We start from the raw sequence: 27,289 nt of genomic DNA on the forward strand, positions 1-27,289 counted from the left end.
CGAGGTCGAAGAATCTTCTTACATCCTTATTACTGCACATCTGAAGCAAGTCTCCACGTGTCTATGTGGCCCTTTATTCAGATCAGTCGTTAGCTACACAAGGAGATTATTACATGGACTTTCTATGGGGCTAATGGCAGATTTCAGTTTCAGGACTCAAACAGAAGTCAAGACTCTTCTGTTTGCTATTAGACTTCCTTGGTGTGTTGTTGCATCACATAGGCAAGACAAAGTCAGGCCATCACAGACAGAATCGTTGAAATGTAAATCCAGAGACATTTAGCTCTAAAATGGAGTACCGAAGATTTTGTATGGAAAAACATGTTTTATGTGTTAAAAGTCAGGCTTTAGAGAAAACTGAAAAGCGTTCGTTTATGTGTAAACACACCCTGATTGGCTTGCCGTAGGCTGGTAGTAGCTGCATGGACTATCTCAGCTGTTCTCTGGATGTCGGGCACCAGCAGGGTCAGACCCTCAGGTTCTGGGTCTGAGCCATCTGGTTTCACCACACCTTTGCTTTTATCCTTCTTTGACCTGGAACACACAAAACACACTCATGTTGGTCTCACTGTGGGTCTTCTTTATCAGATGGATTCATAGATTTACAACAAACAATATTGTTCTGGGGCCACTGAAATGAAGGCACAACCCATTTTAGCTGCTGTCAAGACCTGTGCCTGGATTCTCCAAATGGAAGCCAAACATTTGAGCACAATTCTGTTCCAGAAACAAAGTGTGCAAGTGTGTGTCTGCTGAGCATGACATGACATTTCAATTGGAACAAAGTGATAAAAATGATGTCTAGCTGGCATTATGCATCATGTCTTACCTGAGGCGATTTGTATACGTGTCCACACATGTCTTCATTTTGGCCAGCAGCATGCCTACAGAAGTCTGTCCCTCAGAATGCTCTTCATCTTCCTCCTCCTCCTCCTCTTGGCCAGGATCCCCAGACAGAGGAAGCAGGAGTGGGACCAGCGCTGTGTAGGTGGAAATGGCCCTTAGCAGCTCCAGTAGAGCTCTGTACAGTGGAACATGGCGAGCCATATCCAGAACTGCAGACAGAAGGACCAAGAAAAAAACAGGGATGAAACAGTTACCATGGCAGAGGAAGGCAGAAAACAGGGATCAAACAGTTAACAGTTTTCTCACAGAGGAAGGGGCTTATAGCAACACTGGTAGATTACGGAGCTGAAAAGCTTGCAACAGGAATGGAGAAAGCCATTTTAATAATATTTCAATCCTAGTTGAAGCTTTTTCAGAGAAAAAGTTCATTTTCACTTTTTCACTACCATAAATCTTCCTGCATGGGATTCCCATTAGAACTGCATTGAGCTGCTGTGCTCGTCTGGCTCAGGGATCTGCAGCTTTTATAATGCACAGAGCCATTTTTACCTCTGTCCAACTAAATACAACCCATTTACAGCCACTAGTGTTACCTGATCGTCTTAAAAAAGAATTATGGATCGTTTTTTAGGGACCCCTGAAGAACTTTGTCGTAGTTTTTTAAGAATCACCATTTTATTCCTACTTAAATGCTACCTTCATACTGCAGCCTGAAGTGACCCAATTCCGATTTTTTTTGCCGTGGTTGTTCACACTTCCAAATGTGCAATCTGTATGTGTTCTCCAGTGAGAATGGCAAGCGACCTGAAAGTGTCCCGCATGCGCAGTAGAGGGCGCAGTAACGTCACACATAGAGCGCGTGCTCAGTCTTTTAAGCCAACAACCATAAAAAAGAAGAAGTTCTCAGTGCTTGTGGAAGTAAGCATGGATGCTAAAGGTGGAGGATAGCTTACGATTTTGAAGCTGATGTCAAATCGGAGCCGATAGAACACCGGCACATTAACAACTTCATCCTCATTATAGTCCAACATGGTTGTTGTTTTTCTTTCCGCTTGCGTGTATCAGAATGCAGACTAGGGACATTTGTTGAGTATCAATGACGTTCAGGTCGGATGAATGCGACCTGGACGTTGGGTCATATTTGAAGAGATCGGATATTTATCGTATATCCAAATGGCCTGGGTCGCATTCGGACAAAAATCCGACCTGTGCTGTTCAGACTGACTAGTAGAAAAGATCAGATACAGGTCACATTACGCCAAAAAAATGGAATTGGGCCACTTCAGGCTGTAGTGTGAACACAGCCTTAGACTTAAAAAAAAAAAAAAAAAAGAAGAAGAAAAGAAAAATTAGATGTTTGCAAAAAGAAATTGGATACATTCTCTTCTAAAAAAAAAAAAAAGCACATTGTCTCCAACCTAATGAGAAGGAAAACATCTATTAATTATTTATGGTGTCATTCATTAAATAAATTAAATGTCATTATTTCATTAAAAATAAACAACTAAAACTTCCATTTGTTATCTACATTTAAAATAGCAGTTGCTTCTCTGTCAGTTTTAGCCAGATTTATTTAGAGCCATTGTCGAAGGTCTAAAGGGACAGTTCCACTACCATAGAGCATCAAGTCTTACATATAGCTGAATGCTGGGGATGGGAATTTATTTTTTTTATTTTTTTATTCATTTCATTCAATACAAAGAAAAAAAACATCCTAACAGTTTTTAATATACAAAATTTTTTTTTTTAAAAATACACCTCCATACATACATACATACCTACATATCCATGTGTATACATTTCACAAATATACACACTTACAAACATACTACATATGTATTTGAAAAAAATGAAATGAAAGGTAGCAGATTTTTATGAAAAAAATATATATATGATAGGAACTTTGATTTATCATGACAATGATGAACTCCTGTTAATGATGCAAGTTCATACCCCTGGTTCAGCCACTGCTGTACTTTCTTCATGTCTTAGTGCTAACCAGCCCAGTGAGAAAACAGGGTTGGAGCTAACATACCCCAGAACACACAGAAAAAACATTTTCACCGTGAGTCAAAAACAACAAGCCAAAAATCCTCTTTACCAACCGGAGTGAGTGTGGGGAGCGGCATGCTGTGTGTGTGTGCTGATATCTTAAGGGAAGGAAGGCAGTGAGCGTGCAGGTCGCACTGCACTGAGTGGGTGGCTTATATTGTGACTCAAGCTCCCGGCTGGACAGTGTCAGGTCTTTGTGACCCTTGCAGGGCACAGAAACAGATGAGAGTCAGGCTGTGACATGTCTCCACCAACACACTCTGCCTCAGCGGACACTGGAAAGAGTGTGCATCAAGGCAGGAGCATGCGAAAGGAGAAAAAGTAACCCGGAGCTCTTTGCCATTATCAGAAATATTCAGACGTTACATTTAACCGATTTGTTTTTTCCAGGTCAAGTTCCTAAAATGATCTGCTGTTAATTAAAAACAATATGCAAAATACACACTAGCTGAGAAGAAATGAGAAAAACTCAAGTTACATGAACACTAAAATATAACAGCAGCGAATGACCGCTTTAGAAACCTTGTGTGATGAAAATCTGTGTATCTCGTATATTTTTGTCTTAAGCTTTCTTCATAGAAAAACAACCTGAAAAAATTTTCATTTTAATAAACAATTTTCTAAGTGCAGAAAAACTGTTCCAGAAATCAAAGTGAGGCATGGAGTATTTATGTCAAGAAGCCCCCAGACATCAGGATCCAACTCAATGAGTCCAGACCATCACTTGTTTTCCTCAAGGTCTTTGTCGTCCTCCACAATCATCCGCCCTTCCCCTCCCATCCCTCTGATCTCCAGATCTACCTCACTGATCATAGCTGATGGTGGGCTTGGTGGAATCCTGAATGGAACATTAAGCAGTGGGGCTGGATTCACTTCACTTTGCCTTTTTGCAGCTGCCTATTGTTTTGGTGGAAGCCGTGTGTGTGTGTGTGTGAGTGTGTGTGTGTGTGTGCGTGTGCGTGCATGTACCATGCATTTCATGCCATGGTGAACAAGTTTCCTGACACATATTACGTTGTTGGGACTGAAGCCTGGTCCCCACAAGGGGAAATGCTGTTTTGGAGTTAGGGGTTAGGGTTTAGGACTAAGATGTGAATTGAATTTTGGTTAGGATTAGGTATATAATGGTTAGGGTTAAGATGTAGAAATGAATGGAAGTCAGTGGAAAGTCCCCACAAAGATAGCGTGATAAGCATGTGTGTACGAGCGTGTGTGCGTGTCATCCCCCATAGCAATGGGAGAGGAGGAGACGACTGTAAGCCTGAGCCCATCTTTTCTCCCCCCCTCCCTCCCTCCTTCCTTCTCGTCCTCATGCTCCTTTCCATTCCTCTCCACAGCCATCAGGACCGTCCTCCTTCCCTTTCCTCCACTCTGCTTGGTTATGCAATGCACCGTCGTTCCCGGTGCCTAACTGCTGGAGACCTAGCGGAAGGCTGCTGTCTCTGGTGATTCCTTCCTGCACATCTACTGAGACAAGAGACTCGGGCTGCGCTCGCTTCTCTGCAGACGGCTAGATCTTGGATTTTCCTCTCTCCTCTGGAATATTCCTCAGCAGACTCAATCCGTGGACCTGCCTGTTCTCCCCTGTGCTGGCTGCCAGCGACACGCCACCAGCTCACCCGACAGACATGGTGCAAAGCGCTGGCACGGGGGCTTCACATTCCAATGACACCCCCAGAAATGAAGGCAGCAGCGGCATCAAGCTGAGTATGTGCGGGTTTATGGAGACCCTGTGGAAGAAGGGAGCGGGTTTCTGTGGCAGAGTTTAGGCAGAGCAAGGTAGCCGAACTCAGAAGACTGAGCAGACAAAGAAAGATGAGCAGAGTGTGTGAGGGGCTGAGATGGAGTAGGTGAGACCCCTGCTGCCAGAGTCTCAGCCTGCTGACTGGAACTCCACAGAGACTAGTGAGGGTGAAGGAGCAGAGAGGAAGGTGGGGGGGGCGAAGGGGTTTTGCAGCTGGTGCTGAGGAACATGGGAATTTGTCGTGGATCCGTTTCTGTTTCTGCCTCCTCTCGCCCGTCACCGAGGCGGTGACAACACACACCCAGTCTCTCCCTGTTTACCCCTCTGTCGCTGCCTGGAGCAGCTTCACACATCTCTTCTCTGAGGTCCCAAACAGCATGCCGGATGATGCTTTGTACGTGAAACGCCTTAAGGTAAGCTGCTTTCCCAATTATCTGAATTAATTTTCAAGGACAGCAGTAAAGTTGTGCCAAAAATGATAAGGAGGCATTAAATATAACAAAGAAAAACTAATCCTGAGCAGTTCTTTTGTTCACACAAAAAAATGACAGTGTAGTGGAACCATTACCAGAATGACAGGAAATTACTCTGTGTAACAGAAAGTTGTTGAGAACAGCCATCTTTGATCAACTGGAGGATGTTAATCAGTAACAGCCAGCTGTGCAGGCTTCTAATTCGGCATGGGGGAAACCCAGTGGGAGAGCGTTACTGTTATTTCAACATTTCCAGTGCGTTAAAGCTTTCAATCTGAAGGTTGGTCATAGCATCATTTAACTCAGGACCTTCATGGAGTGAATTTTCCACAAATGAGATCACCGTTGTTGATTCCTTCTTTGGTCCCTCTGTCACGCCATACATCCTTATGTGTTTTTGCATCCAGAGCGACTCTCCAGATCCAGTCATTTGTCCCCCCAGCTTAGTGTGTAGCTTTAGCATAGCCGTGATGACTTCTTTCATGGTCTGGATCCCGTCTTCCCAATACACCCTGCCATCTCGTCAATTCTGGTATTCGCCTTTACAATTTCTTCTATTGTTGTCTCTAATTGTTCTTTATTTTCTTGGTCAAATCCTTTTAGTTCTCTCAGAATCAGTTCCAAGTCTGTCATTTCTTGACACAGTGCCCCGTTTGTTAGCTTGAACCTGTTAGATGCGTCCCTGTCTGTCACCCATCGGACTTCAGTCGGCGTTTAATGCTCGAAGTGGTGATATAATTCTCATCCTCTTTTTAACGCTTTATCAGAGTAGGTTTGCTTGGTTTATATGGGGAATTTCTCATTACTCTGGTTCAACCTTGAACTTTCTTATTATGTGGCCATCTTGGTGGTGGTCCAAGCTGAAAGTCACCGCTTTAAAGCTTTCATCCCAGAGTCTGTGCCGACATTAAATTCCAGTTGTTCCAGATCAGAAACACCAGGATTCAGAACATAATTTCAGCCTTTTTCTGTTTCAAACTAAGCAGTGCTGTTCTGTGTCTAACATGGCCTCCATAAATTTCTCTTATCCCAGGTCAGGTGAGCTACAGGACCATGGGCACTACCGTCATTACGCTGGACGATGTGCAGGCGCTGGAGGCCAAGGAGGAGCAGGAGGAGTCCATCTTGGCCATGCTGGGCATCGTTGGCACTTTCCTCAACCTCTTTGTGATAGTTTTTGTTTACATTTACACCACGGTGTGAGGATGGAATCCCATGACTGGATAACACTGATCAATGATGAGACGATAGGAAAAACTGCAGCCTGACATGGACACCTGTCCCAGATCAAGATGGAGGAAACGACAGGAAGTGGCTGAAGATGACAAAGAGGAAGCCATATTGCCACATCATATGTTTGAGCTGGAGAGATAACGAAGGGCTTAAAGGGAATGCGAGACGAGTTACGTGAAGAAAGGGAGTCCCCCCGAAATAAACGCTTTCTGGCTACCGGCATCTGGGACTGTTGGACCAATGAGGATGACTCTGGTGCCATGATTCCACTGAACTCAGTTTAATTCTACAGTCGTCTTCCTCTACAGCGCAGAGTGAAACCTGGAGGAGTGATTGGTCAGGCCCACTCTACCAGCACCGCTCCTCACTTCCTGAACTCCCCGCACACACGCTCACACACACACACACACACACACACACACAAAACACATGGCATTTAGGACAACTCCTGCTACACCTCTACATCCTGAAGAAGATGGATTTCTAAAATATAATAAAATAAACTACTGTTCTTGGGTTAAAAAAAAACATTTCCAAGATTTCAAAGTTCACACATGGAGCTATTTTTGTAAAAGGACATCTTTACAGAGGGTAAGAATTTAGGGGAAAGATAAGGTTGTGATAAAAAAAAATAAATAACTTATGTATTAAAATACGAGCAAACTTATGCTGTATTTTTGTTCATATTCATAAAAGATGAAGGATGTGTCCAGAAACCCTTACAGAAAAGAGGGTTTTTTTTCCTTCTACTTTTTAAGAGTCAGTTTCTGTAACTTTTTCTCCATTTTACCAATGCTGTTTTTATGACTACCTGAATAAAGTCAACATGTACAGATCAATGAGGCAGTTTACTAAATAAACCACAACCATTGGTTTGATGGCTGGCCTAAACTTTGCTGGTAACAGAGAAAGGTGGGTGAGCAGTGGGCAGTTCACTTCTGACCTGGTTAGGTTTGATGGACTTTGGCTGAATTTGGAGGGAAACATTCATTCATTTCATTCAACCTTTATTCAACCAGGTAAACTATTGAGAACAAGTTCTTACTTCTTGAAATAAAAGGAAACAAGGGATGGACTGACAGTTGGAACACTATAAACAACAACATTGTGCACATTTTAGAGAAGGAGAAATTAAGATGCAACCTATGATTAGGCCTGTCACGATAACACATTTTGCTGAGCGATTTATTGTCTAAAATTTTTTTGCGATAAACGATAATATTGACTAAGAATGCATGTGATTTCCTGCCATAGACAGAAACACTATATTTTCAAAAGAACACATAATACTGGAATTGATAAACTAAACAAAACAATCAAAAACAAAAATAAAATTGATTCTCAGTCTCCACTAACAAAAAACTTACTTAAATAAAAACTAAACAACATAAAGCCAACGTGGAAATAAATACTGCATTCAACCAAAAGAGTGCAGATTATAAAGTCTGTATACTATATTGCCCTTCAGTAATCACTAGATTTAAATAGAGAAGATGGGCACATTCGACTATCTAATGCAGTAGTTCATACTACACGATTTTTTGCCCCCATTTTGCCCTTATGACAATCTTAGATCGTTGGCAGATCTAAGATTGATCTAAATCAGGGGTTTTCCCTGACCGGGAGTTTAATGTGACAGGTAGCCAATCAGAAAGCCGGATTCTCGTCCTGCTTTCTGAGGGGAAATTACAGAGGGGAATCCCAAACAGCTGACAACACAAGTCCAGCAACATCAGAGATGATTTGTGGAAACAACATTAATATTTATTCAGCATTTCGTGCAAAGAATGTAGAAATGACAAGGAGAGGAGTCAGAGCCAAATTTCTACCGCAGTTGATAAACCCTGTAAGTTAACGTGACATAAATAGGTTACAATGATTTTCATTCAGTCAGAATTTTACACTGACTCTAGCTACATGCATTGCAGGTAGATTCTAGTAAAGCATTGATTAATCCCTGGTTTTAACATGAATTAACTGGACTTGTAGCCCTTATTTTGTGCCCATGTGGCTGGACACCACACGGCACGATCGAACCCGATAGAACCATTATACCTCGGATTTCTGTCGGCTAATGTGTCTCAGGTTTTGAAAATGGGCCGACAATCGGCCGACAACTCGTGCTGTGTGCGCTGGACATTGCACAAAGGAAATGAGGAAGGGAGGGTCAGTGTCATCAAAAGCAAGAAAAAAAGGCAGAAAGAGACGATAAAGCCGATAATTAAAATGAGGTCGATAGGTTTAATTTATCGTGCGATTAATTGATTTATCGTTTATCGCGACAGGCCTACCTATGATTTTAAAAACTATGGTAATGACTTCTAATGCCTTTATTCATTTAGTAAAGGAAACCCCCAACTCAAGCTCAAAGGACGAATTGGTATAAATTAAAGTAAATCCATAGGAATAGCATGTGTGTATGGCGTGAACAGGTGCTGCAGGACTCCAACAACACGCCTATGAGGTGGGAAGTCACAAAGTTTGTTGGAATTTGTATAAAAGCTGGTTTAAGGACAGGCCTGGAGCAGGATGGAGGGGGTTATATGCAAGTACAGACAATATCAAATGTGTGAATCAAGCCCAGAAGTACAGAAGACCCTGTGAAGATGATGCTGAAGCTGCTTAGTACTGAGATGAACTGTTCGTCCAACAGCAGCAGAGTAAAGAGATCCCAGTTTGCAAACAGACTCAACCAGAATACAGAAGCTCAGTTTTAGACAGTCACCAGGCTCATCTCTACAGAAATCAAGTCAGCACATGACAGACAGGTAGAGCTGCTCACTGTGCTCCAGTCCACCATGAGGCAGGGACTGGACAAACCAAAGGAAAGAAACAAGGGATTACCAGAGCATGTGCTGCATACAGCACCACATCAATAAGCTTCAACTTCACAGCATTTACCATACTGCTTATCTGCCTTTCACCTGGAAAAACAGCCCTGTCCATAATCCATATTCTACACAACAGCAGCAGTTAATTACTAAGAACACAATCAAATTCTCATTTAATTCACAAATTTAAAATAAAAAATAAAAAATTCTGCTCTGGTCTGTTTGCAAAAATTTCTGCATCACCAATGTAGAAATTGAAAGAATCACAAAAAGAAAAACATGAAATCAGGCAATTTCTATTCAGAACATACCAGAATATAGACAGCGAGATTCCCCTGTTAGTGATCACTGCAACTCCAACCCAGAGTTGGGTTCTTAAGCCACAGAGCATCAAAGGACAAATGCTAACAGATCTCCATGCCAAATATAATCAGTCTTAGAAGAACCATCTGAAAATGAGCCCTTAAAAGTAAGACGTCTCAAGCCATTGTCCTTTTATCAGATATACAATTAAAGACGAATAAAAAACCTATTTCAATTATCACACTTTGATGAATTTGAAATGTAATTCGTTTTGCAAAAAAACAGCAATGTTGATGTTCACATGTATTGCTGTGTAACCACAACCATTTCTGAAATGTGGGGTAGAAAGAAGAGCTCAATCACATGGGCATCCCTGCCCCACGCTGTTGTCTATCTAGGTGTTTATTTGGAGAGACATGGCGCCTACCTGAGTCGTTGCGTAAGTAGGAGGACATGGCAGGGATGAGGCAGGACTGGCTCAGCAGCTCCTGTAGCACTGCCGGCAGAGCTGAGCTGTTCTGGGCTCTGCTGTCTGCAGAGGCATCGGTGCCGTGGCTGCTGGAGCCCGCCGGGTTGATGTAGCTGGCCAGAACCTGGTGGATGCAACACAACAAGTATTCCATTTACCTTCAAAACAGCACCTTAGCTAACATCTTACATGTGTCGTTTATCACGTTTTTTTTTTTTTTGTTTGTTTTTTTTTTCCCCCAACACAGGGTTTCCCCCAGGGTATTATAAGCCTGGTGGGCCTCCAGGCTTTACTTTCTCACCCACCAGGATTTGTATTGTGTTTATTTTCAATAGGGTTTTTGATACACCAGTAATGTATTTCTATTGACCACATAATTGAGCAATTTGTCATTCTGAAAATAATTTAATGGAAACATGTCAATTTAAAAAAAAATTCTCATTTTACAATAAGTTTTGGGTGTGTATTTGGGTGTAAGACATAAATGCAGCCTGAGCTGATGAATGTGAGAGCATCCCTAAACCACCTTGCACACTTTTACACAGATAGGCTACAGACCCAACAAGGAAGCTCTTCCAGTACCAACAGCCATTGCAAGACAATAATCCTCACATTATGACTAAAAATAAAAAAATCTAAAAACACAGGTGAGCAGAGGGAAGTTGATGTTTACCTGGAGCAGACAGGTGACATGTTCCTCCTCTAACCTCTGCTTGGTAAGGGCCTGCTCCACATCCCAGCCTGAAGCTGTAGAGCCGGTACCAAAACCAGTTCCTTTAGCCCAGTACAGCTGCTGCTCCTCACTAGTCCCACCACTGTGACAACTGGACATCTGCGGCTGCAAACACACACACACACACACACACACACACACACACACACACACACACACACACACACACACACAGAGAGAGAAAATTAAACAGTATAAATTAAATTATACAAACAGGTGGAGGATTTATTTATATTCCCTTTCCATTAACCAAGTTTCCTCCTACGTTAGTGACCAATGAAATTTAACACTATTTGTTCCACACTTTTGTGCAAAGTTGTATAATTTCAAGGCTGACTTAGTCTTGTTTTGACTCCTATTGATCACTGAACCTGATGGCTTTATATTAATCCAGGCAGAACAACATTATTGTCCCCAATCCAAATCCTGTTCAGTAATGTTCTGCTGGGCAACCAGAACTTGTTCGGTTCATTTATTCACTCTTGCTGTCCCTGCTTTAGTCAAGCAAATCTGAACTATATATCTTTAATACAGCTTGCTGTGGTTAATTGAAACACTGTTTCTCTAAGCTAGATAAGCATTTATTATGATTATCAGTTTTTCAAGAAATACTCCAAACATCAAAGGTTAATTTAGACAGAAATTAACCACACAAATAGACTCGGATAAAAAAAAAAAAGGCTCCTCTCCACTAAAAGTTCATCACCCACTTTTAGTACATGTATACCTAAGCAAAGATGTAAACAGGGCTTTGAGCCACATTTAACAACTGAAAGATCAGAGACAGTGACATTCTGGGAAACTTGCCTATGAAGCTTAGCAACATCTATTCACCAAGACCTCATACAATGATTAAATGCAGCTCATACAGAGCTGAACTTAATAGGTGTGGGGCTCAGTGGGGGCCTACCTCAGAGACGTTGCTGCTGGCGTTGGGGTTTCGAGGGGCATGGTGGCTCAGAGCTGACAAACAGGCCAGGATTAGGTGAATGGCGCCAATCTCTAAAGCCATGCGGCGCAGAAGTACTCCATCATCAGTGGTCAAAGGTGTGCTGCTGAACAACGCTCGAAGGACATGGAATGGCAGGGTGGGCAACACGTTGGCAGAGGGGGACTGCAGGATGTGACCTAAGAGAAGATCAGACCAAAAACTTCCGTAAAAAAGTTGACCAGAGTTTTATTCAGAGAGCTTTAGGTGATGAGTGAAGGCGCTGGGCGTCTGCATGGCAGCTCAACTCTGCAGCAGGAAAATGTTTTCAGACTTACTGCCCTCTCCGTCGTCCGTGACGCCCAGCACCAGACGCAGCAGACACTGCGCGTGCTTCCTCTCTTTCAGCAACACCTCAGCGTACCCCGGCAGGCGCAGGAACAGGCCGAACGCTGCCAGCGAGTGGGCCGGAATGGGTGACATGGACTGCACCGAGGATGAAGATGAGGAGGAGGAGGACTGGGACTGCTGCTTGTTCACAGGCGGCGGTTCTGCAGCAGCAGACTCGGGGGCTTCGTACACCAGCTCGCCTGACTGCTCGATGGTCACCCATTCAAACTGGTCGCTGTCTTTAGATTTCTCCTGGCTGGATGCTGGGATCAGCGGGGCGCTGACCTGAGAGGAGGACCCAGCAGAGCAGAAACTGAGCAGCGGTCTCAGCACATGACTCATCACTGCATGTGGACTAATGCAGAGTCAACGGATTTACTGCACAAAGGAGCTATTATCTTTGATTTCACAGACCAATTTTCTACAACTTCTTAGAAGAACTTCAGCTAAGATGAACATCGATGGGTATCTTTTTGTCAGACTTTAACTCACCTGCTGAATGACATCGGGGTAGAGCATGGGCAGTCGCTCTGCAATCAAGGCCAGCCCCCCCATGCCAGCAAAGACCTGCAGCGGTGACTGGATGGGGTTGGTCTCCAGCAGGGACTCGTCAGTTGCAGCATCCAGACATTCTTCGCTGGCCATCATTGGTTCATCCTCAGGACAGCTGTTGAGCATGTCGCAGTGGTCCACTGCAGCAGGACAACACAGAGGTCATCTTCACAAAACCCCTGCAACCTATCCATGTATTCTACCTCACACGTCTACTACTAGTCAGAAAATCATTTATAGAAGTTTTATATCTCATCTTAAAACAAGGCTGAAGAGTAGAGAGGTTTAGGAGTTGCTGACATATTAGAAAAAAAATCACGTGTTGGAAATATTGTCAAGTATTTAATATTGTTTGTTGATGTGGTTTATGTTTTGTTGTTACCAAGCCACCAGGTGAGGTGAACTTTCAAAATAAAAGTAAAACAACCCTAAGAGATCATGTAGTGGTAATATCCACTGTGTGGATTGTGTTGAGTCTGTTTTTAGAAATCTATATGGAGAAGAGCGTCGCTGCAGATTCTCCACTGCTGATACTGTCAAAACATTGATATTAAAGATTAATCTGACCTTGTGTGGCCACATGAGTCTGCAAAACCCCATCTAAATATAAGCACACGTGGAGTAGCCACATCTGTTCTGGATGCCAGCGAGTCTAGCCCCGTTACAATCTGTCCCCACCAAACATCCTTCAGTCTCTTCAATTAAATGAGATGTAAATGTTGCACGGAAGCAAGGAATACAAATATCCAACTATCGCAGGACTACACGGGCATGTAGTCTAGCTAGCAGAGGAATATGGAGACTTTTTTCTGGAACATAACTAAATCAGCATGAATTGATATTGCAACTTACAAAAAACATTATTAGTTACAAAAGTAACTAAAACCATCTGATGTAGTTGCAGTATGATTTGGTCCAAAAACAGATCAGTGAAAAGAAGAGAACCAGTTTTTAGGAAACTAGCTTCACCTGCTATTGTTTTCATGTCTTTACATCACCCTGCCGGTGGAACTAGAGACCAGCATGGATTTAATCATTATTTACTAACATGCATTGGCTGATTTTTCAGAATAGATTGCGCTGAATCGAACTCTGGTCACATTACTGCAGAAATTGTAAATGGGAGCAGCAGAGGTTCTCCAGTACCTTTTTCAGTGCGAAGCCTCTTGAAGGAATCAGTCTTAGAAAGGCCAGGGTCAGAGATGACCTTGGAGCCCAGCTTGACGGTCAGGTTGATGGACTGGTATCCCTGTGGCATCTTACGGTCATACAGGAGAGTCAGCAGCTGAGCCAGGGTCATCTCAGGGGGGAGGGGCTGACCTGAAAGCAACGGCACCAGAGATATCAGAGATGAGCTCTGACTGCATTCAGGCCAACCGTCAGCAGGAGCCTGCAGTACCTGGAAGAAGCTTGTGGTAAAGATGGAAGACGGGCACGCTGATGGTTTTGGCCGAAGGGTCCACACCAGATGAAGAGGTCAGCTTGTCGCTCACAATGCGACCCCGTCTTGACGGAGGTCGTGGAGGGGTCAGAAGAGCTCGTTTGGACTGGGATTTTAAACCTAATGAGAGAGATGGACACCCTGGATGAATATAGTGGCAGACACACCAACTAATAACTATTTCAAAGGAGACACAGCCTTTTCTTCATTTAAGGAATGCACCAAAGTACCTGACGCTACAACAACACTGTAGTTGTCCTGGAAGCCGTTGTCTGCCTTCATCTTCTCCTTCTCCTCATGATTCTTCTTCTCCTTGTCCTCCTTCTGCTCACTGATCAGCTTTGCTGTAATGCTGGGAGTGTCTGGATTGATGGAGAGAGAAAAAAAGAAAGGAATGTTTTGCCTCCCAGACTCTTCTACAATTCAGCAGCAGCAGTGGTGTATCAGGTTTCCCATCAAGTCCTTCAGGGTGTCAAGAGGTGAAGCATTAATCATGCACCCAGCTCACTAAAAGCTAACGGGTCATATTGCAGCAGAGGTGACCTTGCCGTCTACAGAGCATCCACTCAGCGGCAGAGCTATTGTCTAGGAAGCAGGAGGTTGAATAATTAAAGCTGGATTCCTTAGAGGTGAAAGGTGAAAGTTTTCTGCAACGGTAGACGGCAACAGAAATGTATTGTTTCACGTCCAGTGATGTGAACTAACAGACATTTTAAACACCATGGCAACAACATCTGAAATACTCCGCATAAATAAACCTGCTCCCAATTATGGGATAGGAACAATGTAGGAAGAAAACAGCTGATTTTCTGAGCTAAAGGGAAATTATTTGCGATCTCTTGGATCAGGTTTGGTCTTTTCTTTTCTTTTCCAAAGCTTATTATTTAAAAGGATCCATGAGTAGTTGTAACAATACACTTTATTTGAGAAATGTTTATTTTAGATGTAAAAACTATACAGTAATAATACTGTAGGTTGTTTGGGTTTTATAAATTTTAATAAAATATTGTCACATGAACATCGCCATGTTGTTCACGCTGCAATGCATTCTGGGTAAATGACATAATGGGTCCAACTGCGCTAGATCCGTCCAGCCAAAACAGTTGTGTTCCATCCATCCATTTTCTTTACACCCTTGTCCCTTAGTGGGGTCGGAAGGGTTGCTGGTGCCCATCTTCAGCTAACGTTCTGGGCGTTCAGCTAACGTTCACCCTGGACAGGTCGTCAGTCTGTTGCAGGGCAACACAGAGACACACAACCATGCACACACACTCACACCTAGGGGCAATTTGGAGGGGCAATTTGGAGAGGCCAATTAACCTGATAGTCATGTTTTTGGACTGTGGGAGGAAACCGGAGTACCCGGAGAAAACCCACACATGCACAGGGAGAACATGCAAACTCCATGCAGGAAGACTGGGGCTGGGAATCGAACCCAGAACCTTCTTGCTGCAAGGCAACAGCTCTACCAACTGCGCCACTGTGCAGCCCTAGTTGTGTTCCACTGTTCTGTTTGTTTTTCGTGTGGGAAGCGATCCAGATTCATTTCTTTTTTTCTTTTTTTTTTATTATAACCAACACTGACATAATGTGGCATTATCTAAAATTGCACCAGTCAAATGGAATATGATAAACAACAACTCAGGTAAAGTTGCCTTCCTGTGCTTAGTTTGTAGATTTTAGTACAGAATGGACCAAAACACATCACCAACCTATTGGGTGAAAAAATGTCGACCTCCATGGGTGAAAAATATATCAAAAGATTAACATTTTTTGAAGTAATTATGAGTTTTGATGTATCACAAACAGTAATTTTTTTTGTTAACAGGAAAATTACAACATGTTTAGGTCAACATGGTCAACTAATCTTGGATCCCTTTAAGATCCTGAACAGATATGGACAGACAGACACAGAATAGTTTGATGGCATTGATGTTAGCTTTAAGATCACATACCGGACACCCGGTCGAGGACCTCAGCTAGTGTAGTAGAGATTGGCAGATGGAGGGTGCGGTACTTGTGGCCTGCTCCGTACATGGGATGCTGGATCATGTGGCTGGTGGCGTTGATGCGACCTTTATATAACTGAAACAGAAAGGACATGATGTTTTAGAAATGCTCTCTTTAAGAAGACATGCTGAGAGACTTCATCCATATCATGGTTTCATCTATGGAATTTAAGTTGGACATTTTCAGCATTTATCCAACACTGCCCTCTTGTGTTTACAACTGAACACAGGATCAATCAGCAGATCTGAAACAAGGAGGAATGTTGTTCGTCCAGAACAACATGAAAGGTAAAATTCAACATCTTTCAACTTTACAGCAAATTAACAGATGTTACAGCAAATTATTATTTAGTTTAATTAGGGATGTAAGACAATATGATAAATTTAAAGGGGCAGTATTACGTGTATTTTTCAGGCACATAGTGTCGTTTATAGCACAATCAAGTAACTACGGTACTTTCAGTTGTTATAAAAATCGTATATTTATCAAATATGACTTAGAAGAACTTTGACTTCAGAATTTAACACCTTGAATTTAGGCTTGTCTTTTTAAAAAAAAACTCCTTTTCTGAAAATCCCTCTTCAGAAAGACATCACATCGTTCCTCTATTAACCTTTTCACAGCAGATTCGCTGTTCTGTCAGGTGTTTGCTAATTGTTGCTGGCTAGTCTGAAGGAATTGAGTGGGAGAGTCACGGGGGAGGACATCTCTGAGGGGGAAGCTCTGAAGCTTGGAAACTGCAGTTCTGAGGAGGAGCTGCACCTCAAAGGAGGCGTTAAGTCCAACCATGTGTTTTGGAAAGCTGAATGGTTGCTACTGAGATTAAAAGTTTTTTCAAACATGCAAGAAAGAATCAAAGCAACACTCCAGGTATGATTTTAATAAGGGAAAAACATTATAACATGATGAAAAGCTTAAAAAAAAAAAAAGAAGTAAATTTTACATAATACTGTTCCTTTAAAGGTCCCCTGGACAACAGAAAGCGGATACTGATCGGACAGCAGGAAGTGATAACTTACCGGACAGGGGGACTGGAGGAAGACTGTGACTTTCTCATCCTCCAGCATGAGCTGCAGGAAAAGTCTTCGGATGAAGCCTGAGATATTTCTGGAGATGGGAACATTGCCTCGTTGGGGAGCCGACTGGAAGAGTTCACACAGCACCTGCAGCCAGCAAACACACTCTTAGAATACACTGAGGGAAACTGTCTGAGGATGAGGCCAAGACAGTGTGATGCTTATACTGACCTGTGCCATGAGCCGCTGGTTGCTAGGGTGACAGGAGATGCACTGAAGGAAAAAAGCCACGGTTGCGTTCTCTAAAGCCGTCCTCTGCTGTGTGGTGAGACCCCCCGCCTGGCTGGATGACAGCTGGGAGAAGTGAGACCCTATTTGTGGCGCGTGGACTGGAGGCGGACCTGCAGCGGATCCGGTGGCCAGCGGCTGACAGCCAGCATTGGAAGCAGCACTGGAACCAGCACTGGAAGCAGCACTGGAACCAGCGCTGGCGCTGGAGTGGCAGAGCAGGAAGAGCAGCGCCGTCCACAGAGGGTAGACCTCAGGCCCGCCGAGCCAGTCCTTCATGGCGTGACTGTTGCCCACCTCTGTGAGGAAGCGCAGCACCGGAGCAGCCAGTTCAGCGGCCAGGGCCGTCCTGCCGTGCTGGGACGGTGAGGGCAACGGCGAGTGGTAGTGGTGGTGGTGGCGCCTGTCAACCTGAGCGGCAGGCAGAGGGAGGTCGGCGCTGACCAGGAGTCCCACGCAGAACTGCACCAGGCTGCGCACCAGCAGCGAGGGCAGGCCCGAGTCCAGCAGCTGCTGGATGGCTCCTGGGGACTGGGAAGCGGCTGCCAGGGTGGTCAACTGGGACTCGGAAAGGTTGACTGGGGGTCTGGCATGTTTTGAGTCATCCGTCAGTCCGCTGGTGCTAGCGTTAGCGTCATGCTGCTTTTTCCCGTCGTCCGTCATGGCAAGTCGCCGCTGCTGGGCGTGGGAGTGGCTGGCTGTTGGCACGGAGACGATCTTCATCCAGGACATGAGCAAGGTGAAGTAGCTGGGATGAATATGACACATGGAGCACAGCAGACTGTCCACAGCCTTCTTCAGCACGATGTTGCACGACAGAGACATGGACCAGTTGAACAGGAGCCTGGAGGACAGAACGGAGAACAGCGTCAGCCATGACGATTCTAAACTAGAACAGTGTGTGATTCAGCTGTCAGAAGAGCAGAACTGACTCAAAGAGTTCTCTGTTGAGCAGCCCAGGAAGGTCGTAGTCAACAGGCAGCTCGAAGCTGTGCCACAAGATGGCCGCCACGCAGTGGAGGTGGGAGGGAGACGGCATGAGGAGGCCGTACTCTCTGGAGGAGGAGGAGGAGCCCGCAGAAGCGTAACCTGCCGGAGCACTCATTTTATGAGCTGCCACTCTGGACGAGTCGTACACCCAGTGGAGCAGAGCCTGGATCCTGGAAAACACAAAAAACATCCAATCATGTTCATCCACAAGTTCACGCACCGCAGAGAGAAACACCAGGATATTTCTATCATTTCAGGTCTCTCTGAAGGATGTCCTCAAAAACCACTTCTCCTCAGGGAGAGAGAAACTAACAGGACAGAAAAGTGATGCTAGAAGTGGTCTGTACCTGTCTTTGGTTCCAGAGTCCTGGGTGGTTCCCAGCTGGTACAGAATGTCAATGGTGGAGTCAGAGGAAAGGCCGTTCAGGCGTCCAAACAGCAGAGGACTGTTTAGATCTGTTCGAGACAAACGCACAGAGCAAACACACACACACAGAAAGGTTACACCCACAATGTACTAATTAAACACAGAGATTACCCAGGCTGCACTGGGCTATCTCTAGGTTTAGCAGGTTGTCGAGTTTTTGAAAAGTAAGAATAATGTTGGCAGCGGAGTGCAGAAACCAGGAAGATGGGAGGGAAAACCCACTGGTTCCACAGTGGACCAAAAACATGTCACATCATCAATAAATGTAGGTAGAGCAGCTCTACCATGTGATGAATGCACAGCCATGGCAACAAACTCTGATGTAATTGTGCCTTTTCTAATATGATGAATCTAGTATGTTGAGTGCTCCAAACGAGAGAATTGAATAAGAAACCCACAGGAGTAAACACAACTGAATCCAGTTGGAAGTTGCCTGAAGACAGAGTGAGGCTTATGAAGAAACATTTCTCCTTCTGAACAGAAACAGAATTTAAAAAAAAAAAACAAAAACAAAAAAAAAGCTCACTGAGGCAAGGCTAGAGAACCAGCAGCATCGTCACTGAAGAGAACAGGAGCTGGTTATGATTATTTACACCATGCGAATATTTAGTCAGTGAATATATCAATGTGGTGGTTGTGTGGACTCACTTGCAGGGTCTGTGCCAGAGGCAGCACAGTTCCTCAGCAGAATGTCTATGAGTTTGAGTCCGATTCTTGTGGACTGCAGTCCTATTTTGACCAGCACTGCCTCGATGTTGGGGGAGTGCATGCCGCAGTAGGGAGACATGAGCAGGGCAGCACAGGTCTGCAGCAGGTTGGCTGTGGGTGCTGCAGCACTGGCCATCATGGCCTCCAGGTCCCCAACATGAGTCAGGCAGTGATGGAGCAGGCGGAGCCATCCGATGCTGAGGAGGCAGAGAGGGAATGTCTCAACTACGGATGCGCCGATCCTCTTTTTTTTTTATACCAATACTAAGCTTTAGTATCGGCCGATACCGATCCAATACAGAACATTAGTGCTGAATTGACTTAAAGTGTTTCTTTTTTTAAATGTAGACATAAATGTACTGAATCACACATTTATTTCATAACTCTGCACCAGAGCAGCTCACTTAAATACACCAATAGATTCACAAGCTAGGTTAAACATGTAAAAATAACACAACTTTAATTTGTTCAGTCAGTGCGATTAGGAGTCTAACAGCCAATGTAAAACAAATAGTAAAGCAGTGGTGACCGGCATCCTGCATGTGTTAGTTCTCTCCCTGGAGGTAGTAACAACCTTTTCAGCATGTCAATGTTCTTCTTAGGCCTCTAATGAGCCATCATTGGATCCAGGTACGTTAAACCAGGGAGAGAACTAAAACATGCAGAATGCCGGCCCTCGAGGACCAACTTTGGGCTCCACTGTAGTAAAGAAACTGATGAAAACAATAGGTTGACTACCTTGGTCTAACATGTAAATATAAACAGCGACAAACCTGCTTTCAAATGGTTCAAAAGTTCAATTAGGAATTTTAAATGTAATAACTAAAGCGCAACATCGCTCAGAGCACAATGCATAGAATTAGACTAAATAGATCTGGCCTTGACAGATTGGGCACATTGTCACCGAAACACAATACTGACATTTTTTCAATATCGGGACTAATACAGATATTAATATCGGATCGGTGCATCTCTAGTCTCAACATCAGCTGCTTTACACCCAGACAGACTTACTGAGGCAGGAGTGTGTACCTGGTTTTAGAGACCTGGTCCTCAGAGGGCAGAAAGGGGTTGTTGACCGTAGCAGAGGAGGTATTGCCGAACGCCGTCAGTCCCAGCAGTTTGATCTGAGACAGGCCCAAGGTGCTGGCGTCCCGCGGCCGGTGGAGCCTCAGGCACACGGCGGATGCCACTTCGGCCTTCACCAGCTGGATCTTTATGTAGGTGAGGCCACTGGTGAGGACCGGAGTAGAAAGAGGCAACATGTTGACCCCATCTGCACTGATCTCCACGGAGACAGAGGACGGGCAGGCTGAATGGTGAACAGAGGGAAAGAGAACAATAACCCCAAGTTTTTATTCCAGTGACAGGAAAAAACATGTACTGATTCAATGTATACAAGGTGCAATATATATTGAGTTATTATTATTATTAGCAGGTTTTCTGGAGGAAACCCTGTATTATTATTATTATGATTAGTAGTTATTATTGTTGTTGTTGTTGTTGACTGGAGTCCAACTCACTGGCCAGAGAAGCTAGATGAGGCTGGATGTGGACCTCCTTGAGCAGCACAGCAGCAGGAAGGTGGATGGTGAGGTCACACCACGCCTCCTCTGGCAAGAAGATGTAGGACCAGGCAGCTGAGCGTGCCCGGCGGTGGGGGGGCGTGGCCTGAAGGAGAACCTCTGCTGGTTGTGCAGTGGGGCTGCTGGATGTGATGGTGCCTAGTGACGAATAAGCACAATCAGAGGCTTGTTAGCTACAACCTATAAGGTGTAGAACCTGTTGTCTGCCTGATGTGGAAAACAGTCAGATAAAACGTACCTAAGGGAGCGAAGTTGTGGAGTCCCTCAGCATTGTCTGGCTCTGACGTCATCACCCTGGCCTTAAGGTTACCGTCGGCGGTTTTCCCAGGTCCAGAGTCCAAGAACTTCATGATGGTGGACACCATACTGCGTGCTGTGTTCACAATGGCTCTGGTGCTTGTCACCATGTTGTTACAGATCAACTGCACACCTCCTGAAGAGTGAGAAGAAACTTGGTTATCACTAATCATACGCTAATGCATATGATTAACCTGACAATGTTAGTGCCCATTCATCTAAAAGTGTCTTCTACAAAGGGTTACCCAGTTTACAGCAGCGTGTTATGGAAGCGACACACAGGGAGTGACTGACAGCAGCGAGATACGTTCTCAGCGACAGAAGACAGCAAAAAAAGTTTAAAGTTTTCAACCGTTTTGGGTTTCGTCTTAAGCCCACCTGTGCACATCTACATGTAAAAGTTTGAAATTTCATAAGCATGAATTACACTGGTTACTCAGCTGGATGAGGACAAGAGGATGTTGCCTCATTGCACAAGTTTCACAGGAACTTAACGGAGAGATACATTTTTAAATTAACAGAAACAAAACAAATTCCTCTGAATCTTTCTGAATATAAAAAAACCTGAAAACAAAGAATCTTCAGACATGTTTGGGTGGGAACAATAAAACTTTTTTAATCAGTTGTTAGCACTATTTTTAACATTTATGGACCCCCAAAATAAAATGACAATATTTACCATGAACCACTGTGGCTAATAATCTGCTGTGGCTGATTGTTGTAGCAGTAATCAGCCACCACCTGATTATTGCCATGGTTAAAGAAGAAACTACATATGTGAACACCCACCCATGTCATGGAAAGCCTTGAGAGCTTCACTGGTGTCCAACACTCGCAGGATGAACCACAGAAGAGGCTCGGACAGCTGGCAGGTGGAGAGAGACCCCTACCATCAAACAAACAGAGACCCGGTAAGGTTTGCCTCACTCTACTTTCGAAAAGCTCATTTCAACACTTGATGGCAGCAGCGGAAGCAGCAGCAGCCGGCTGGTTGTACCTGTCTGCCCATGTACCCGCAGGCCATGTAAGTGAGAATGGGCTGCAGCATGACTTGCACTGAGCTGGCCCTCTTGCTCAGAGTGGTGAGGATGGTGAAAAGGCCATCGCCCACTGAGATGGCATCCAGACCTCCGTGGAAGTTCTCATGTTTGGTAAGATGGAGACCGCTGGCACCTGGAGGAAAGACACCAGCATTTGGGTCAAGAGTTTTCATCATCATCATTAACACACTCAAGATGTTGAGCTGCTAAATTCCAGAATTTTCATTTTGTTTGATTAAAAACACTCCCACAGGGATGCACCAATCCAATATTAATGTTTGTATCTTCACCGTTATTTATAAAAATAAATAAATAAAAAATCTAGATCAGGTATCAGTGACAATGTGCCATCAGAGATGATCTATTCAGTCTAATTCTATGTTTTCTGCTCTGGGGGACATAGTGCGTTACTAATTATTTTACATTGTATTTAAAATTACTAACTGCGCTTTCTGAATCGTTTGAAAGGAGTTTTGTTGCAGTTTATTTATTTTCCATTGGCTCTCCTACTCCTGATTGCACTGGCTGAACAAATTAATGTTGAGTTGTTTTTACATGTTTGACTAAGTTTATGAAGGTATTTGTGTATTTACTGCATCAAATTTATTTGATAACTCAGCATTATTTAAATTTGAAATTCAGTACCTTTATGCCTGTGTTTTAAAAAAACCCCGTCTTAAGTTAATTCAGCACTGTTTTTCTGTATCAGATGGGTCAATCCGATAGAATACCTCAACTCAGATGTCGGTATTGCATTGAAAGTGAAAAAAATGGTTTGGTGCATCCCTAATAGAAGGCAAAACAAAGCAGGTAAAGATGCTGATCTAGTTTGATGAAGCCAACAGAAAGTTAAAGTGGTGAGATGACTGAATAGAAGTCTCACCGATGATCATCGCCATGGCACTGCTGTTGCACTGACCCAAAGCTGACAAGATCTGGCTCATTATCTGCTGGTTAGCTAGCACCAGGTCAGCCACGCCAGCAGGGGGCCCGGGACTGGATGAAACTCCTCCCGCCACGCTCTCCTTGCTTCCACAGACCTTCTCCTCATCTGAGACGCTGCTGTCGGCGGCACCACTGCCAACCGGCGGCAGCCGCCCGCTGAACTCACGGTCCCCTGACAGAGGAAGCTGCACTAGCACGTTCACCAGTTTCAGCAGGTTGAACATGAGCTGGTCGCGCGTAGTTTCCCCGCACACGGCCTTGGCGTCTCCTGGTCGGATAATGTTGGCAAACAGACCTCCGAAGCAGGCGCGGGCCCCCACGGAGCTGTCAGAGCCGCTGCGGGACACCACCTTGTCTGAGCACGTGATGTAGTGGTGAACCAGGAACGTGATGGACTCCAGGACAGAGGAAATGGTGGACACGGACACCACCTCGAAGTTCTGCTCCAGGGTAAAGTCCAGCAGCTTGACCTGGGCATCCAGAGGACCCTGACCCGACTGGAATGGGCCCCTAGGGAGCCAGCACAACCCGTCAGTTGGACCTTTTAAACTCTGATCAAGCTAATTTGACTGGAAGCTCACCTCTCAGTGGACAGGATGTGGATGAGCTTCAGGAGGAACTCGCTGAACATTTGGGGGCAGGTGGAGGACAGGTGGACCTGCAGGCGACTCAGGAACTCATGCATGGCCTGTGTGGCGGTGGGGCCCACCTGGGAGCTGTGCTGACTGGTCCCATTGGTGCTACTGCTGGACAGGAAGCGCACCAGCACATGGACAAGGGTGGGATCCGACACCATCTGCTGGGCCGTGCTGTCCTGGGAGTTCAGCACGTTGATGGAGGCTGGAGGCAGAAACACAGCTTTAACATACACACACACATCCTCCTGCATTGTGAGGGCCCCACTGACCAGAGGGGGGCATGTTGGTCATCAGGGTGAGGGAGTGTAGCACCAGGCACCATGTTCTCAGGGAAGTGCTGGGGTACCAGGCCAGCACCGAGATGAAGCTGCTGACAGAGGCTGCACACACGCACACACACATATACACGTTAAAAACACTTACAGAAACAGTAAAGCAATTTGAGATGGCTGGGGGGGTTTAAGAGCCCACCTTGGTTGAGTGGGATGGTGGGCACCCGGCTGGCGTTGAAGAGGAAAATATCTGATCCACTGTCTTCGCTGCCACCAGAACACGTGTTTAGACTGAGCGTTAGCCACAACTGCAGCAGCGACTCCAGCTAGGAGGAGAACACACACATTTCACCTGCCTGTTCCTTATTATAAACACTCACTAAGCTCATGGCTTCTCCAACTCGAATGATAAAAAATAGTGGAAAAATGTTGTCTCAGGGTTTCCCTCAGTGTATTTTAAGCCTGGTGGATCACCAGGTCTAACTTGTGCCCCCACCAGGCTTAGTATTGTTAATTTATTTTATTTATTTATTTTCTTTTAATGATTGCCTTTTTCTAAAGATTAATAGCTGGTGTTTAGGTATTAATCTTCCAGTCTTCCAATGTCTTCCTCAAGCGATGTTTTCAAATTTCCTGTCAAATATAAACACGATTTACCTAAAACACATGGCGGGCAGCTGGATGACTGCCCTATTGCCCCGATAGCGAGTTTTCTGGAGGAAACCCTGTATCTTGTTTACTAAACTGCTTTTTTGGTGTAAATATTGCAAAAGCCCTGAAAAAAGAAACATGAAGACGAACATGCAGGACTACATTTCCCAAGAGATTCTCTGCTTCAAATGTCCTGGATATACTGAGCTATACCAGACAGGCAGCAGGGACGGAGCATCTTTAGAGTCAGTCACCTGCACATGGTGGACCTGCAGCATGGAGAAAAGCTTGTTGAAGCAGTTGCTCAGAATGGGAACGGAGGAGGGCTGGACGGTGGGGCCGCTGCAGGGTGGGGAGCCCCCGCTGTGGAATGCTCTGAGCAGGGAGTCATCGGTCCCATTGGTGGGCTGGGTGACTGAAACACAAACACACAAAGTCTTCATGTGGTACACAGAGCATGGTGCCACCCTAACACAACTATGGCTTCCTGTTTTTTCCCTTTTGAGCCTTCTGCTGCGTTTATAAGTAACAAAGATTTAGGGACAGTTATTTCCATGTGGGAAGAGTTGAAGCAATAAATAGGGATCAAAGTTAAGTTCTCAACAAGTCATTTCTTCTTCAGAACCAGACTGCAAACAGAAAGCCAGCAGCAGCAGGTCAACAACAACAGGCGTAACCCTGGGATCCTGCAACATCCAGCAAAAAAAATCCTTCATTAAACTTGAGTAAAAATTATTTTAAAAATACGTCTGGGGTCCTAAACTCTAGGGAACAACTTCATTTAAAAATACTTCAACTCCAAATGGAAATAAAATGGTCTTACTCCCACTTATCTAAGTTTACTCAACGAGTGATTATAGAGGATTATGATGATGGCTAAAGGTAGGAAGGATCTCCTTCAGCAGTCTGTATCACAGGGAATCAGAACCAAGCCACTGACTGAAGACACTTTGTTATTGTATCACAGTCTTATAAAGAGAATGATCTGGGTTGTTCATGATGTTCTTCACTTTCGGAATCTTCCCTCTTTGTACTATCAGGTCATCTTCAGAACAGAACTAGAGCCTTCTTTACCAGGTTGTGGAGCCTTTTTAAGTCCCAGGTTCTGATGCTGCTGCCCTAACAGATTAGCTGATTCTCTACAGACTTACAGAAGATCTGAAGAACCCTGCTGAAAACACTAAATACTCAAAAGCTTCCTCAGAACCAGTCTGCTCTGTTCAAATCTAATAAAATAGTTTATTAAAAAAACAACATTGAGCTCCTTACTTGTAGATGAACTGGAACTGAGAGCCTGTAGAATGGAGTCAGCCTGTAAAGTTGCCATCATTTTCAGCATCAGCTCAGCCTGCTGCTCCAGGCCAACTTCAAGTCGGGCATCCAGCGCTGTGAAACAAGAGGCCGAGCATTTAGCCTAGGGTTGGATGGAAGCTATTATGAAAAGTAGAGACGGTGCTGAACAAAAGGAGAGTTTCACCTTGAGACACAGAGACTGAAACACACTGAGAGGCTGGCTTTTCAGGGGCGACCGAAGGTTTGGATACCGGAATCCCAACCCCTCCGATGTAAGGGTTGTACCCATATGTTCCATAGTCAGCACCCCAGTAGTCATACCAGGTGCTGCTTATTGGCTGAGAGTAGATAAGAAAAAAACACACAAAAAAAAAGGACAATTTATTACTCACAAATACAACATAACAACAACCAATTCAAGTTATTACTAGACAGCTGGAGCTGAACAAAATATTTAATATTTTGTCCTTACCAGGTTCTGAAATTACTTCAATATACCTTCAAGTGAAAATTTCCAGTTTTCCATATACAAGATACAACCACATGTAATAAGATCTGTGCAGAAAACTAAGTACAACTAAGTATTGAGCAGGAGTGACTCAGTAGTAGCTTCCTATTTTACTGTCAGGAATAGGTTCTGCAGGCATGTCTTCCTTCATATCCCATCACAGCATCTCAATGAGAACAAGGCTAGGCTTTGACTAGGCCTTTTCAGCTGTTCTTTATGCAGAATGATGGACGATTCATACGATTTTATGGAGTGATAAAGATCAGTTAATGATATTATTTAATAAGCAATGCCTGAGACTGTCCTTCAGTCTTGTGAAGCACAATGGGAACACCAACTTTGGACTTTGTTGCTTTGTAAATAAAGACGTGTGAACACATCTTAGTAACTGTAGACCTGGTAAAGACCAAATAACTTTCTATGCAGACCCAATAAGTTACACAAAGTCAGATTACTTGTGTTTTTAATGGGCTTTTCACTTCTTTGTTACCAATTAAAAGTAATCAGTGTATTTACACAGAGCAAATTAAAGAAAATCTATTTCTTCCCAAACCAAAGGAAGAAATTTTATCTAAAAGATCCATTGGATCAGATCGCCGGCCTTTCTGAAAAACTTGTGGGAAAA

At 44.3% G+C, this 27,289-nt stretch overlaps 1 protein-coding gene across 2 annotated transcripts in view; it reads right to left on the reverse strand.

Moving 5' to 3' along the window:
* The window catches only part of birc6 (baculoviral IAP repeat containing 6), a 70,519-nt gene that overhangs the window by 12,891 nt on the left and 30,339 nt on the right, over positions 1-27,289 (reverse strand). For both annotated transcript variants that reach the window (XM_015003679.2, XM_015003678.2), the window contains exons 39-66: positions 26,341-26,494; positions 26,133-26,249; positions 25,118-25,278; positions 24,412-24,538; positions 24,210-24,320; positions 23,884-24,142; positions 23,241-23,812; positions 22,315-22,490; positions 22,107-22,203; positions 21,259-21,453; positions 20,958-21,158; positions 20,467-20,746; positions 19,375-19,631; positions 18,647-18,755; positions 18,242-18,469; positions 17,253-18,153; positions 17,025-17,168; positions 15,951-16,080; positions 14,226-14,357; positions 13,954-14,115; positions 13,701-13,874; positions 12,495-12,694; positions 11,951-12,287; positions 11,595-11,812; positions 10,625-10,789; positions 9,910-10,075; positions 830-1,055; positions 389-534 (exon numbers count right to left, since the gene is read on the reverse strand). In XM_015003679.2, the coding sequence (XP_014859165.2) occupies positions 389-534; positions 830-1,055; positions 9,910-10,075; positions 10,625-10,789; positions 11,595-11,812; positions 11,951-12,287; positions 12,495-12,694; positions 13,701-13,874; positions 13,954-14,115; positions 14,226-14,357; positions 15,951-16,080; positions 17,025-17,168; positions 17,253-18,153; positions 18,242-18,469; positions 18,647-18,755; positions 19,375-19,631; positions 20,467-20,746; positions 20,958-21,158; positions 21,259-21,453; positions 22,107-22,203; positions 22,315-22,490; positions 23,241-23,812; positions 23,884-24,142; positions 24,210-24,320; positions 24,412-24,538; positions 25,118-25,278; positions 26,133-26,249; positions 26,341-26,494 (6,145 nt within the window). The remainder of the gene's footprint in view (positions 1-388; positions 535-829; positions 1,056-9,909; positions 10,076-10,624; positions 10,790-11,594; positions 11,813-11,950; positions 12,288-12,494; positions 12,695-13,700; positions 13,875-13,953; positions 14,116-14,225; positions 14,358-15,950; positions 16,081-17,024; positions 17,169-17,252; positions 18,154-18,241; positions 18,470-18,646; positions 18,756-19,374; positions 19,632-20,466; positions 20,747-20,957; positions 21,159-21,258; positions 21,454-22,106; positions 22,204-22,314; positions 22,491-23,240; positions 23,813-23,883; positions 24,143-24,209; positions 24,321-24,411; positions 24,539-25,117; positions 25,279-26,132; positions 26,250-26,340; positions 26,495-27,289) is intronic.

Source organism: Poecilia mexicana, unplaced genomic scaffold, assembly GCF_051168715.1.
Source record: "Poecilia mexicana isolate PSO_F unplaced genomic scaffold, ASM5116871v1 scaffold_15, whole genome shotgun sequence".
In the NCBI taxonomy this organism is placed as follows: Eukaryota; Metazoa; Chordata; class Actinopteri; order Cyprinodontiformes; family Poeciliidae; genus Poecilia; species Poecilia mexicana.